Below are 15,482 nucleotides of genomic sequence, written 5' to 3' on the forward strand. Positions count from 1 at the left end.
ACGAAGTTATTCTTTAAACTAAAATTCTAATACCTCACTCTCCTAAAATTTAACTGTTACAGTTCTCCTAACAGACCTACACTCGTCTGAAGTTTACTGTTTGATTACTAATATTACATACATAAAATTAAGATGTAGATTTTCTTCATATATAATGATGTTACCATCTTACAGAAGAAAAGGTACGCTCTCTTTTATTTCATCCAGCTACTAGGTCCACCCCTGCCCTGCAGCAGCAATCTGCAAGTCAAGTGTACTCCCCAATCAGAGCAAGGTATCTTAACCAACTCTATCAAGAATCCAATTTGCAAACTCTGTATTTTAACTATGTGAACGGTCACAAAGCATACAGCTTCCACACAAGCACAGAGTGAACAAGTAAAATATTTTGATCAACAGATAAAATATTCCTCCTTTTAATGAAGGGGTATTTCTTAGCCAATTTAGTAACGAAACAGAAATACTAGATAGTGGAACAAGACTGGCAAAAAAGGAATGCCCACAACCTAAAACACCTACCATCAGTTAAATTTCCTCAGTCAGTGATGGTCAATCCACTACCCTGCCTTTAACCTTCTTACAGAAACAGATACAATAAAGTTGTATTGCACTCAGGAGTGAGGTTCCAAAGTCACACTACAGGAGGTGAAAATATCATAGTCATTTCAGAGTAAGACTGCCTTACTCCTGGTAAAGGTGCAGCATATTCCTATGCGTCATGATGATGCTACCAACCTACGTCAAAATAAACCTGAACAGTATCTTCAAATGTACTACAGGGCAGGATCAGGTTTTCAGAGGATAAAACACAAAAGGCAAGTGAACAATGAATTAGAGAACAGAGAACAGAAAGAATCACACCTCACTCTCACCAGAGCTCATACTCAATGAATGGAATTCCATGGGCAATCCTTTGGATTATAATGGTCTTTGCCCCACCTTTCTTTTTATAATTCAGAGCACATATCTGTTTAAGTAAAATGCTCATGTGATCCAGCTTCTATAGTAGATAAGTCAAGGAACAAATTTATTCTGAAGTAATAAGAAGAAATAACCACCATTTCTCAACTTTTACTTTCCACCTTAGAAAATAAAAAAGAAGCAAGTATATAAATCCCATTATGCCACTAAGTTAAATTTCCAAATGAATTCTTATAAGGTCAAATACAGCACACATTCGCTGCAGTTATTTGGGTTATTATTTTCTTAAATTTATTCAGAGCTGATTATCAGTGTAAAACTTAGATCAAAATCCCATTTTAGTGAAAAATCAGATCTTACCTACTACCATAAGTGTGAATTCAAACCCCCTCTTCACTGATTTTCTATATACTTGATTTGGGAGATTGGCAAATCCCACGTAGCCTTCAAGGTTCTTCGGTTGCTGAAAAGGTAAAAAGCCAAGTTGTTTACTTATCACACATTTCAAAGTTCTTTCATTAACCTATTTAAGAAAATTATACAAAATATTATTCATAGCAAATGAAACTATTATGTTGTTATTAGAAGTATTAATTGCAAAAGGGGCAAAATGAACCAAGTAAGCATTAGTTGATTAATGATGTAATGGTTAATTATAAAAGCCCAAGGAAACAAAAGTTAAATCTGTCTCTGAGCAAAAATTTCAGCTGACAGTAAGTTAGTACAAGACAACAAAATAGAGTTTTTCTCAATGAAAAAATTCAAATGCTCTTAAGATTGCATTAAGAATCCTTTTTAAACTATCACCTTTGCTGACATTTGCATTTCTTAAAATCTTCTGCTTCATGAGATGAAATAAAAATGTTGAATTTAAAACAATTTTTTCATAAATTCTTGAAGGCTCTCAAGATCAATGTCAATCAGCAAACAGTACTTTTCGAGCTGTTATGCCAGGTCCAATCATGTCACCTCACATATTCCTGCTTGCTTCTTCCATCTTCAGGGAAATCAAATTTATCTAGGTTTTAAAGTACATTGCAGCTCTGTTTGCTACATGGGTTTTTAATTGTTTCACAAGTAATTCAAACAAATCTAATTTTAAATTAGTATAGTAAGTAAGTCTGATGTTTAACTTTACCATTGGTGAGAAACACTGTGCAAAGTTTAGACCAGTGTTGTTGATTAATTTTACTAGAGGTGGATCTTGCTCATCATTAAAATACTACAGCAAAATAGCTCTCAGAGACACACATTTCTCTTAAAAGTTGGTTGCCATATTTAAATGCTCATTTAAAAAGAATTCATGAATTAAAGCATCAATTCAACACATTAGGAATTAATAAAGCACATGACTTTCATCACATACATAGCCAAATATTTCATCCACTGTTACAGTTTGTGTCTAGATGTCCTCCCAAAGCCTTATGTGGTCACAGGTGGGGCTTTTTCAGAGATGGCTGGATCTAAAGTGTGTGATGCTAGGACTGATTCATGGAGCAATGCTAGGATCAAGGGCACTAGATTAAGCACATGTGTGCCATCCACCCTAAGTAGCCTGGATAAGATATAAGGGATAAGATATAAGCTGTGGTTGTCCTTTTTTGCTCTGCTACCTTTTGCATACCATGAACTGTTTCTCCTCTGCAATGCCTATCTGCCAGGCCACCCTACCTTGGGGCCAGCCGATTTTGGACTAAATCTTCTACGAATTGTGAGCTAAATAAACCTCTCCTCTTTTAACTTTGGGTGTCAGGTACTTTGTCTCAGCGATGATAAAAGTAATTTAGACATACACTATACATATCCTTTTTATCATTCCTTTATAAACTAACTTTTAAGCCAAATGTTAGTAAGCCAAGTTAGTGAATTAAACTGAAAAACTAACTATAAACATAACTAGGAGACTGATCAGAATACAGTATTATGAAGTCAAATATTTGAAAGCCTGCTATGAATAGAGCTAAAAATATGTATTGGCTCATTATTATCCAAGTGTAAGCTAAATTTAACTTGAACTGAAAAAGTCACTGTATAAATTATGTAGCATACTCACAGCTACTTTGTGACGAACATATTTCCAACATTTCAGAGTTCCAGATTCCAAGAGGACCAAATTGACAGAGGAACAGTAAATGAGGAATTCCAAGAATTGTAGAGACATGTTCAGTCCAAACAGGAGTGGTAAATCCATTGGTACATAGCAAAAGACAGAAAAATGAAAGTTACTTACATGTAACTCAACAAATTAGAGGTAAATTACAAATAACTTGATAGCAGGCTTTTTCTTTGTCAAAGTAATACTTTGGGGTAGGGATAGGGATAAGACCCAGTGAGTGTAAACCACTGTTTTCAACACCCCTGTTGCTGAAATACAGAACAAAAGACCTCTTATCTTTTTATAAAGGCCACTTATTACATCCTGCACGCCAAGTCTTACAGGAAATGGTGAAGAAGATGTAAAAGTATAAAGTTTCAGGAAGGTATACAGAGACCAACCTTTACATTCCAAGACAAAAAAAAAAAATGTACATTTCATAAAATTTCATTTTGTCAGTCACTGTATTTAGATAGATTCAAAAAAAATCAGAAAAATGCAAGCATTTTAGCTAAAATATTTCATGCAATGCTATATTTCCAGTTCAATTAATTAGTTAAGTTCAGAACTGAAGAAATTGTGAAATTGGTAGATGAGGATTAAAAAAGGGAAAGAAAACTAAGGCTCTTAAGTAGCAACATATGGAAGGCTAAGGTAAATGTGGGCTATGCAACCGAAAGGTAATAAAGCATAAAGAAAAAACAATCCTTGGATAATCTTTGAAGTTTATGCTGATACAAAACTTTGAACAATTTAAGGCAGTTAAGGAATTAGTATAAGTTTATAGTTAATTAAATTTAATAGATGAAATTCCAGTTTTAAAGTCAATTAATTACAAAATTATTTTCCCATGACAAAACCCTCCAATGACTTCCATTTCCCTCAAAAGCAAAACTCTATGTCCTAATAACGGCCTCCATGTAGTTCTCAACATTAGCTGTATCTTAGAAATGTCCTAGGGAGGGGCTATCAAAACCCTAACCCTTTTTTTGCACCCCTATTTAACTGTACCTCTCTGTGGGAGTGGGAACAGCTATGAGTACAGAGTTCCTGTGTGCAGTCACAGGCAAGAGCCACCAGCTGCCCAGTCCTGCAAGATATGGTGATGCAGCTTCTCTGCCCGGTCTCCCGATATTCCTCCTCCTCTTGCTCACTTTTCTTCTGGCCAAACTGGACCCCTAGGGCTACTTCCTGAACACAGCATGATGCTTTCACCTCAGGACTTTTGCACTTAAAAGATCATTATCTCAGAGAGGCCTCCCTGTCCATCTTATTTTCAACTAACCCACTCCTCACCCCAGTACTTGGCTGCTTGGTTACTAAGTCTTAGCACTTCTCACCATCTAAATGCATTTTCCGCATCTCGTTGAGTGGGGAACAAGTTCTACTCCACCCTACTCTGTCTCTCCCACTAGGCCGCAAGCTCCATCGAGCAGTCGTTAAATGAAATGCATGAATTGTGGCATCACAAAAGCAGCAGCAGCCTGTGGAATTGAAGAGTTTGGAGAACCAGACAGAAATATAACAGCAATGCCTCCGAGTCTGCCCCTGTGCCTTACTCACTGCTTTATCCCCAGAACAGTGAGTGAAGGGGGGTTGGGAGGGAACACTCCAGGCAGAGGGGTGGACCCTAAATTGGAAATAAGCTTGGTACTTCCAGGAACAAAAAGAAGGTATGTGAATTATAACCAAGGAAACAGGCCAGAGAGCGGACAAGGGCCAGATCATGGGGGACTCGGCCACCGTAGGAAGTCTGGATGTTATTTTAGGAGAGATGGGAAGCCACTGGAGGGTTTTCACAGGCAAGTGACCTGATTAGGGTTTTAAAGATAGCTCTCACTGCTAAGGGAAGGAGTGGAAATAAAATTAGTCAGAGGCTACTGCCATAGTCCAGGAAAGAAGGGTATAATGAACAAAATGATGAGATAATGAAAGACTGAGGGTTCAAAATATGCTTTGAAGGCCGTTGACAAGATGCTGCTAATGGAGTGGATATGACTAATGAAGGAAAAAGAGACCAAGGCTAACTATTAAAAGATCTTTGGTTTGAACAACCTGACAGCTAATGAGATCTCTAAGGAAAATAAGGAGCAATGAAGAAGGAAAAGATTGGGTGGTGAGACTCAAATCAAAAACAGCCTTGAGTCTGGGTGTGGTGGCGCACCCCTCTAATCCCAGCACTGGGGAGGCTGAGGAAGGAGGATCGTTGCAAGTTCAAGACCAGCCTGGGCTACAAAGTGAGCTCAAGGCCAGCCTGAACTGCGTAGCGAGACCCCGTTTCAAAAAGACCAAAAAAAAAAAAAAAAACCGCCTTGAGCCAGCATGGTGGCACACACTTGTAAACCCAGCACTTGGGGGGCTGAGGCAGGAAAATCACTTTGAGTTCAAGGCCAGCCTGGCCTACACAGTGAGTTCAAGGCCAGCTTGAGCTAATAGGCTCTGTCTCAAAAAAACATAACAAACAAATACCAGCTTTGAACATGCTAAGTTTGGGGTATCTATTATGTATTTAAGAAGAGAGATTCAGTAGGCAATTTTGAACACATAATTCCTCCTGAAATTCTGTAGTTCACTGATGCTGAGAATACTGGGAGGGGAGTGAATTCCTAATGAGATTGCAGATGCAAAGAAGAGGATCCAGACAGAGCCCGGGGGCACTACCCATACTAACAAGTTAGGCTGAGAAACAGCAGCCAGTAGGTAAAACGAAATGTGAGCATTTAATGCAGAAATGAAGCCTGATAACTTTTAACAAGAGGGCTGATTTAAACCAGACAATTCTTTACACATAATTACCACAGCATTTAAAATTATCCAAAAATTATTTACAGCATTTGACTTGTCAGTCCCCCACATGACTAATCACCCAGAGGGAGGGAATTGTGACATACTCATGTGTATAATCCTAGAATCCCAGCAATGTGCCAATACACAGCTGATATCTAAAAAAGGTGAATGACCAAGCTTCCTGATACTTTTGAAGAAATTCTGTTAAAAGATGAAAAACAAATTGGTTTGGCTACTTCTGCAAAACAAAATATCCCAGAACTTGTACAGTGCCCCATCAAATACAAAAACTATAAATCTGAAGCTACCTGGCACCAAAACACTATTTAGAGAATATATTAATAATATAATACTGCTTAAGACAGACTTTTCATATAAGAATCTTTTCTTACCCTGAATTCTAAAATAACCACAATCTGTTACTCTGAAGACACAACCACCCACTGTTTCTTTTCCTACATAAATAAAATGCTCACAATGCCAGTGTGAAATGTAATCTCTGGATAAGGAAACATCAGTTATAGACATGGGTGGTATAACTGTGACATTTACAACATAAATGCCTGTATATTTACCCAGACTTCTACCATAATATCTTTAGATCTTAAAAGCATTCCTTGACTTCAAACATGTAAGAATATAAGAATATTATTGTTTTAAAAGTATAAAGTCTCCATTAATATATCCAACTTCTATTTCAAAATTCATACTTAAGTCAAGCTACAACTCCACTGCTTGATGGAAATTATATACAAAATCAAGTAACATCAATGTTGAACTTACTTGACAATAGTTCTAAAATAAAAAATATTCAAGGAACAAAATGTTTTAAAGAAGTTCTAATAGATTACTCAACCATATTTTTACATTCTCTCCATCTGTTCCTATCTCAAAGAATTATGTTAATAAAACCTTAGTATTTAATATGCCATTGTTTTAAAAGTATGAATATTAATATTGGGTACTGGTTATAACAAATGTCCTAGGAACTTATTTTGAAATCTGCTAAATATACCTTATGGAACAACAAAAAATTAAGCTAGCGGCACTGTAACAGAATGGAAGTCTGATAAAAATCATGCCTATACATGCCTAAAATCCCAGTTATTCAGGAGGCTGGGGCAGGAGAATCACGTGAGCCTATGAGTTTGAGACTAACCTGAGCAACACAGGTTACAAAATAACTACAAGTTACAAAAGAAAAAGATACTGATGCAGAAATTTGCTTACTCTTCAATATTCCTAACAAAACCTTTATATTGTGCACATAGCCTGGCACTTGCTTAGTCAAATTCCTACCATCTTTCACATAGCCCAAGGGAAAGTTGAATGTCATCTACCATTTAAATGTTTTAAATACAACTGGCCTAAAAATACCTGTATTTTAGAATTAATACAACAAAAACACTAAAATGTTATAATATTACAAAGGCATGGCCTAAACATTGATTTTTATGTCTCTCACCTCCCCCAACTATTTCAGAGGCTGATGTCTTATTTGGCTTGCTTCCCCCTACAGTTTTTAGCTGGAAGGACATTAACAAAGTTGCCCTTCTAGAGTTTCGAAGGGCAACTCCATTGATAGAACCAAATTTATTTTCTTAATCCTATTCTGGATTCTGAGTTAATCTGTTAAAAATTTTAATCTATATCTCTACAAATATACATAAGAATTAAACAACAAATTTTAAGTAATTTTCTTTGCTCTGAAGTTAGGATTCCAATTTTCCTAGAACTACTAGGAACTTCCTAGAACTACTAACCCAGTTCACTCAATCACTCAATTTACAGCTAACTGGCCATTAAAACATGTTAGGTATCTGTGTATGCTAGTGATCAGGAATGTAAAACCTAGGAAAAACAAGGTCCCTGTTTATGAAGCTAAGAACCTAAAGGGGAGGTCCCGTAAATCACAGGGCAATTACAAAAACAAAAAGATAAACACTGATGTAAAAAAACACAAAAAGAATGATACAAGACCAAAAGAGGAAGTCGGGCACTGTGACCTGTAATCCCAGCACTCAGGAGACTGAGACGGGATGATCCATGAGTACGAGGTCTACCTTCGCTACACAGTGAATTCAAGACCAGCCTGAATGCAACCACTGTGCAAATCAGTCTGGAGATTCCTCAATAAACTAGAATTAGAAGTCCCATTCATCCCAGCTATTTCCCTTTTGGGTATTTTTCCAGAAGAACTGAAAATATCGTACCACAGCAATATATGTGCACTCATGTTTATAGCAGCGCAATTTGTAATAGCTAAATCATGGAAACAATCCAAAAATGCCCATCAACAAAGGAATGGATAAAAAATATGAGGTATTTTCATACAATGGAATATTACTCAGCTATAAAGAAAAATAAACTCGAGGCTTTTAATAGGTAAATGGATGCAACTAGAGACCATACTCATAACTGAAATAAATCAGACCCGCATGTGTAAACATCATACTGTCTCCCTAGTGTAAGAACCTGAAAGAGTAAATAAAATCTGAAAGGTACAATAGATATTATGAATGGGAAAGAAAATGCTCAAAAGTAAAGAACAACTGGCATGAGGGAAAAGAGGAAAGAAGGAAGGAAGGGGAAAATATATATATAAACACAAGGTAGCAAAGATAATTGTACTACTAATTTCTATTGGTTTATTGAAAGGAACAGTTAATGTTTAGTTGTTTGATCAATCTTACAAGCCTCTATCTGGTTATCTACGTAACCAATCTGAAGATGACAGTATGTAATACAACAACCATTGTTAATTTCCTATCACCTTGTTTAAAATTCTGTACCGTTTTTACTGTTTTTGTGTTGTTTTGTTTATGTCTTGCTTTTGTTATTTTGCTTTTGTTCTTTTCTCTTTAAAATAAATAAATAAATACACCCTAAAAAAAAAAAAAAGACCAGCCTGAACTGCATAGTGAGACCCTGTCTCAAAAGATCATCAAAAAAAAGGCAGAAAAAAGAAAAAGGAAGTGAGTTTCATCCTGTTCTGGGACCAGACTCAGCACATCGTGAGGACTAGACGACCTTCCTGAAGAGAGAGGAGGAAGGGCACTGGAGAATGGGGTCTAGGTGAGCTATTAACGGCAAAGGCCACAGAGGAAGAGTAGGGAGCATGGTTCCTTGTGGCAACTACAAACATGTCAACAGCACTTCTGTTCAGGCTCTAGTGACGGCAAACCTTTTAGAGACCAAGTGCCCAAATTGCAACCCCAAACCCACTTATTTACTGCAAAATGCCAACACTGCAATTAAACCTGAACACCCAATACTCAGGTACTGGGGCAATGCTGGGGTGACTCGGCTCACTGCCAACGGAGAGGGCCGTGTGTGCCCACTGGGCCACACGTGTCTCAGGCTTGCCACCTCCGACTGGTGGTGGGAGTTAACCAAAACCAGCTGAAAAGGACTTTTCTGGCCATACCAAGGAACTCAGATCAGACTTCATCTCAAAAACTTATAGGAAATATTAAGGATGTGAAGCAGAAGAATGCAATTACCTCACATGCAGAGTTACACTCACATTTTAGAAAATTACCACTGACAAGAGTATTACCTTTCTCTGCTTCCTCTTGCAGTGGAAGCAGAACAATGCCAGCAAGCTCACAGACCTGCCTTGGAAATGTTCTTTCAGCAACCACATCACTGGGTTTGTCAAGGCCCATGTACCCACTCAGATGAACATGGCCAAGGCTGACAACGTCACAGGCAGGCTTAATGACCAGTTGAAAACCTAAACTATCGGCGAGGTCATACTGAGGATGGGTGAATCAGATGACTCCATTCGACAACTGGCCAAGGCTAAAGCACTGTCTAGAAGAACTTCTCAGTGAATTATGAATGTGCAACATGTCATAAATAAAAACCAAAAAAAAGGAACACTGAAGGTGAACTAGAAAAAAATATAGAAATTTCAGGAGCTGCTACTGTAGTTCAGGGAGAAATAAAGACTTGAACCAAGACACAGGCAGTACAGATGAAGAGAAATACATATTAGAAATCTACTGTCCAGTGAGGCAGGAGGATTGCTGCAACTTTGAGGCCAGCCTGGGCTACACAGTGAGTTTAAGGGCAGTCTGAACTATATACCGAGACCCTGTTTCAAAAAAACAAAACAAAAAAACAGACACCAAAAATTAAGAAATCTACTGACCATTAAAGTAGTCACTTCAGCTGGGGATAAAGGTTAGGGGCACAGTGCCTGCCTGGAAAATGCAAGGTTGTGAATTCAGTTCCTGGTACTGAGCCGGGTGTGGTGGCGCACACCTGTAATTCCAGCACTTGGGAGGCTGAGGAAGGAGGATCACTGCAAGTTCAAGACCAGCCTGGGCTACAAAGTGAGCTCAAAGCCAGCCTGAACTGCATAGCACAACCCTGTCTCAAAAAAAAAAAAAAAAAAAAAAAAAAATTCCCGGTACCAACAAAAAACAAGGCAGGCACTTAAACCACCTTAAAATGAACACTTGAAATGTTCAGTGTTCATCTCAAATGTTAGTCTGAAATGAGACAGATACGCATTCAGTATGAAATAGCAGAGTTTAAGACATTTTATGAAAAGCATAAAAGCATCTTATTAGTAATTTTATATTGATTACGTGTTAAAATTTTAAATACACACGTTACATAAAATAGAATACTAAGGTTTCAAACGTGGTTGTTAAAAAAGCTAAAATATAGCTTGCATTCAATTTCTATTGGACAACACTGGGTAAGATATCAAAGAGATGAACAGGTTTGTGTAACTTGTGCAAGACTGGCTAAGATTCAGATTTCTCAATTTAGGTTTCAGCAGCTACATGGATCGTAGCAACAACTGCTAAACACAGGATCATCTAAATTTAAGGTGCTAACTGGACTTTAGGGAAGACAGCTGTCCAGTAGGCAGAGGCATGCATAAAAGTAGAAATGAGAAAAACATCTAGGCTACAGAGATACTAATACTTTAGGTCATCAACATTTAAATGTTTATCAAGGTCATCAATCCAAATACAGTATGCAGAATATGCAGAATGAGAACAAGGCCAAGAACCAATACCAACATTCCACCATCGCTACCTAAAGAAACCTAGAAAAAGGAGAGGGAAAAGGAGAATCAAAATATTTAGTTCACAGAAGCATTTCAAAGAGGTCCACTGTTGCGGCCTCAAGTGGTCACCTGCACACTATGCTCTGGAGTAGTCAAACGTAAGATGGAAAACCTAGTTACTGAACTATTGTCTCTTTCCACTGTTAAAGCTGTACTAGTGGAAAAACACAAAAATACAGGAGTTCGGAAACACATAAGCAGAGAAGAACTACAGACAGTGAGTGTAAACAATTTTGTCTGTATTGTAATTTTTTTGAAGAGGTTATATGTTTTTCCTTTTTTGTTTTATAAAAAAACTCCATATCCAAATAATAAGAGAATAGCAGTAATTATTACACTGTGTGCCATTATCTTCAAATTAGTTACTCAGTTTTTGGGTTTTGGGGTTTTTTTTTTGGTACTGGGAACTGAACTTAGGACGTTGTGCTTGCCAGGCAGGTGCTATGCCTCTGAGCTATGTCCCTGGCCAGGTTCTCAATTTTGAATGCTATCTGTGAATAATAAAGCAGAAGGGAGAATTTCACACTAAGTCAAGGGAGAGTTTTTCAAGTATCAAGAAAAGTAGATAGTTGTACTGATTATACAGTAATGGAGAAGACCAAATAGATAATAGCTAAATAAAGAAAGGTAAACAGAGATGGAAAGTGGGTGGAGGAAGGGGAAGGTGATGAACAGCTGTCAAGATGCGCTGTCTACACGCCAATACCTCAAGGTGAATGTAATTATTATGTACTGCAAACACAAAAAAAGGACACAAATACTGTTTATAAAGGACAATTTCCCCTAACACCTGAGATAAAAACTACTTGCTAATCCCAAGAAAAGGGAGGATGAGAAGATTTTAAATGCTAAAGATGTGAAATAGCAATCCATGACAAGAAGAGATAACAGACAGCCAGGCAATTCCTTCCATCTGGTCAAGGCTGTAGATCACTTTGACTCTACTCCTAAAAGGGCACACAAGAGTACAAAAAAGAATGTAAAGTGAGATGAGCTGAAAGGATGGGCCACCCAATTAAGATTAAAGAACTGAAACAAAAACTACAGGATCCCATAAGGCATTAAAATGATGTCTTGGGCTGGGAGCACAGCTCAGTGACAGATCACATGCAAAGCCCTAAGTCTGATCCCCAGCACCACACTGAAGGAAGGAAAAAAGGAATGGAGTGAAGGTGCGAGGGAGGGCCGGAGGGAGGGGCGGGCCCACTACTGTAAAATCATCTCATGTAGAGCAGACAAGACTAGCATACAGCGGACTCTCATGAGCTGGTGGGAGCCAACACCAATACATTATTTTTCAAAATACCAAGATATATGTGATCAATAAATCATGATGGCTTGAGTACAAGCAAGAAACTGAGGTCAACTTGGTGAAAGATGCTGACCCACAGGCACTAAAACTGACCCATGACAATGATGGAGCTTCTAACAGAAAGGAAAACAAAGTGTGATGCCATCTTTACAGAAGAAAACAGGACTGTGGTGGGAAGTGACATAAAATGCTGGTGCTAAACAGAAATTTTAAAAAAGAAAAGGTTGTTTTTAAGGGAGAAAGGTCTCTCGTATCTAGACCAGCACTGTCCAACAGAAATAGAAGGCAAATCACCTATAACTAAATATCCTAGTAGATACATTAAGAAAATGAAATGTAAAAGGTAAAATTAACTTTAATAAAAACAATGTATCAATATTACTATCATCTTAACATGTAATGAGTGAAAATGTTATGACTTTCTACATTGACAATTCTTCATTCATTAGCAAACCTTTGAAATTAGATGCACAGCTTAACACTCAACACTGGTCACATTTCTGGTACACCACAGGTACCTTGTGGTCAGTGGCTAACTTAACAGTAGGCACAGATATAGAACTTTTTCATCATTGCCAAAATACCTACTAGACAGTAAACTGAAATGAATAAAAGTACTGAGGGAGGATATGGGAGAACAGACACTGTCACATGTGATGGACAGTTAACAATATATTGAACAAAAAAATTATCAGACAATTGGCACACAGTGATATCAAAGAAACTAGAGTATAACCTCAAAAAATTCCTGCATTAAAAGCAATGAGAAAATGGGTAATAGTGGTCAAAAATCCATTTTTTCCACTCTAGAAATTAACCAAAATCTTGCATCAATTGAGTGAACACTTATTAAAACCAAAAACAAGAAACTGCTGAACCTTGGTAAAAAGCAACAGCCCACTACACTAACTTGTCCATCCTCATCTGTCCTCCCCAGCTCCAGTAACTCTGAAAGCCAAGAGTACATTATCACTGCAGAAATGAGCAGTCTAGCAGCATCTAGAGGAACCAGAATCAGTATGGAGCTCTGCCAAAGCCCATTCCCAAAGAACTATCACTATTTAACTTCAATGGTAGTTGCCTGGAAAATCCCACTCACAAATGACCACTAAGATAATCAAGCAGATACTTCAGTGACAACACATGGCAAAACCCACAGACTTTACAGAATTAGTTCCAAAAGTATCCAACCTGCTGGGCATGGTGGTGTGGCATGCCATGATCCCAGCACTAGGAGAGTTGAGGCAGGAGGATCACCTGTGAGTTCAAGGCCAGCTTGAAAAGCAAGGTTAGACCCTGCCTCAAAAACAAAAACAAAAACAAAAACCAGTATCCAACCAAATGACACCAGCCACAACAATAAATCCTTATAGGGCCAGTCTGACTTCCAGAGTTGCCACACTGTACTATTTTAAAGTTTATTCAACACTGCCCCTAAATTAAGATATGCAAACAAACAATCCAAAAACCCAACAATGATGATTCACATGGTGGGGGTGATGCACAGAACAGAGGACTAACCCACAGAAATTATTCCTTAGACATCAGACATTAAATTATCTATTTTAAATGTTTAAAGAACCAAGAGAACCATGTCTAAAGTTATAAAAAGGCAATCAAGTAAAAATTCTGGAGTTAAGACGATAGCTAAAATGAAAAATTCATCAAGAGAGGCTAAATAAACTAGAGCAGCAGAAAAAAAAATCAGCAAACCTCAATACAGGTAAAACAACAACTAAGCTAAGTAAAATATAAAAAAGGAACAGAGAGGCACAGAAACCTATGGAAACAAAACCAATCATACCAACATATGAATCACTGGAATCCCTGAAGCAGGGGAAGGAGGAGAACAGTCATGGAGAGGAGGAAGATGCAAAAAGTTTGAAGAAACAACGAAACAAAGAAAACTTCCCAAATGTTAGAAAAACATTAAAAGCTAAAAAAAACACAAAAAACCTTAATAGAATAAAACCAAAGAGACCCATTCATTGTAATCTAACAGTCAAATACTAAAGAGAGACTACTAAAACCAGTAAGTGAGAAGTAACTGGCTATGAACAGCTGCTTCCTTCTCAAGAAAGTAGAATTAAACCCAAAGCAAACAAAAAATAAGAAAGTGATTAAGATTTAATCAGAAAAAAAAAAGATTTAACCAGAAAAAATGAAATATATAACAAACACAATAGAAAAAAAATCAAAACTGTAAGTTGGTTCATGGTAAACATCAACAAAACTGACAAACTTACCAGGGGGGAAAAAAAGAGGGTACTCAAATTACTAAAATCAGGAATGAAAAAGAAAGTCACTACCCGCCTTACAAAAACAAAGTTAAAAGAAAGCCTATGAACGATCGCATGCCAACAAATTAGATAACCTAGAAAAAATGTAAAAACTCCTTAGACACAAATTACCAAAACTGATGCCAGCGGTAGAGGGCTCACATAGTGTATGTAAGGCCTTGGCTTGAACTCCCAGCACCACCCCCTCAAAAAAGGAGGAGAAAAAGAGTAACTAAAGTGTCCCATAACAAAGAAATTAAATTAGTAATCAGATCCCCGATACAGAGATATTTTTTTTTTTAAAAGCATAAAATTGCCCAAAAAACCTAAGCCCAGACATCTACATTGGTAAACTCTACCAGACATTTACAGATTGCCCAGTCCTTCACAAACTAAGAAACAGAGCAGGAGAGAACGCTTCCCAGCTTGTTTTATGAGACAAGTTTACCCTACTACCAAAACCAAATACATGCATCAAATGAAAACAGCAAACCAATGTTCTTTATCCAGAAGCAAAAACCATCAACGAAGTACTAGCCATAGTACTCCAGTGATATGGCAGAGATTACAAACTGTGATTAGTGGGGTTTAGCCCAAAAGGTATATGTTGGATTTACACATTAAAGTTAGCCAATGCAAAACATTAAATTAACCAAGTAAACACAACAACCACATGACCTTATCAATAAAAAATGCATTTGACAAAAATCCGTATTCTTTCATGAGAAATACAAAGAAGAGTAGGGAACTTCCTGAACCTTATAAATCACTAAGAAAACCCTACAACTAATATTATACTTAATTAATAGTAAAAGATTAAATTTTTTCCTCCATAAAATCTAGAACAAGACAAAGATGTCCAATTTTGGCTCTTTTAAATGACACTGTTCTGGAGGTTCTAGAAGAGGTATTTGGCAAGATAAAAAAAAGACATCCATGACATTCAGACTTTCAAGTAACATACAGAGTAAAACTACCTCTTGCACAGATGGTGTGATC

The 15,482-nt window shown here is 37.3% G+C and overlaps 1 protein-coding gene across 3 annotated transcripts in view; it reads right to left on the reverse strand.

Moving 5' to 3' along the window:
- Positions 1–15,482, reverse strand: part of Sept7 (septin 7) — an 87,296-nt gene that overhangs the window by 58,405 nt on the left and 13,409 nt on the right. Inside the window, exons 2-3 of one of the 3 annotated variants that reach the window (XM_005397770.2) lie at positions 2,975–2,979; positions 1,282–1,384 (exon numbers count right to left, since the gene is read on the reverse strand). In XM_005397770.2, the coding sequence (XP_005397827.1) occupies positions 1,282–1,384; positions 2,975–2,979 (108 nt within the window). Of the gene's footprint in view, positions 1–1,281; positions 1,385–2,974; positions 2,980–14,263; positions 14,269–15,482 lie in introns of all 3 variants that reach the window. The other 2 variants (XM_013521220.1, XM_005397771.2) reach the window with 2 other exon arrangements.

This window comes from Chinchilla lanigera, unplaced genomic scaffold, assembly GCF_000276665.1.
Source record: "Chinchilla lanigera isolate Chin_1 unplaced genomic scaffold, ChiLan1.0 scaffold00059, whole genome shotgun sequence".
In the NCBI taxonomy this organism is placed as follows: Eukaryota; Metazoa; Chordata; class Mammalia; order Rodentia; family Chinchillidae; genus Chinchilla; species Chinchilla lanigera.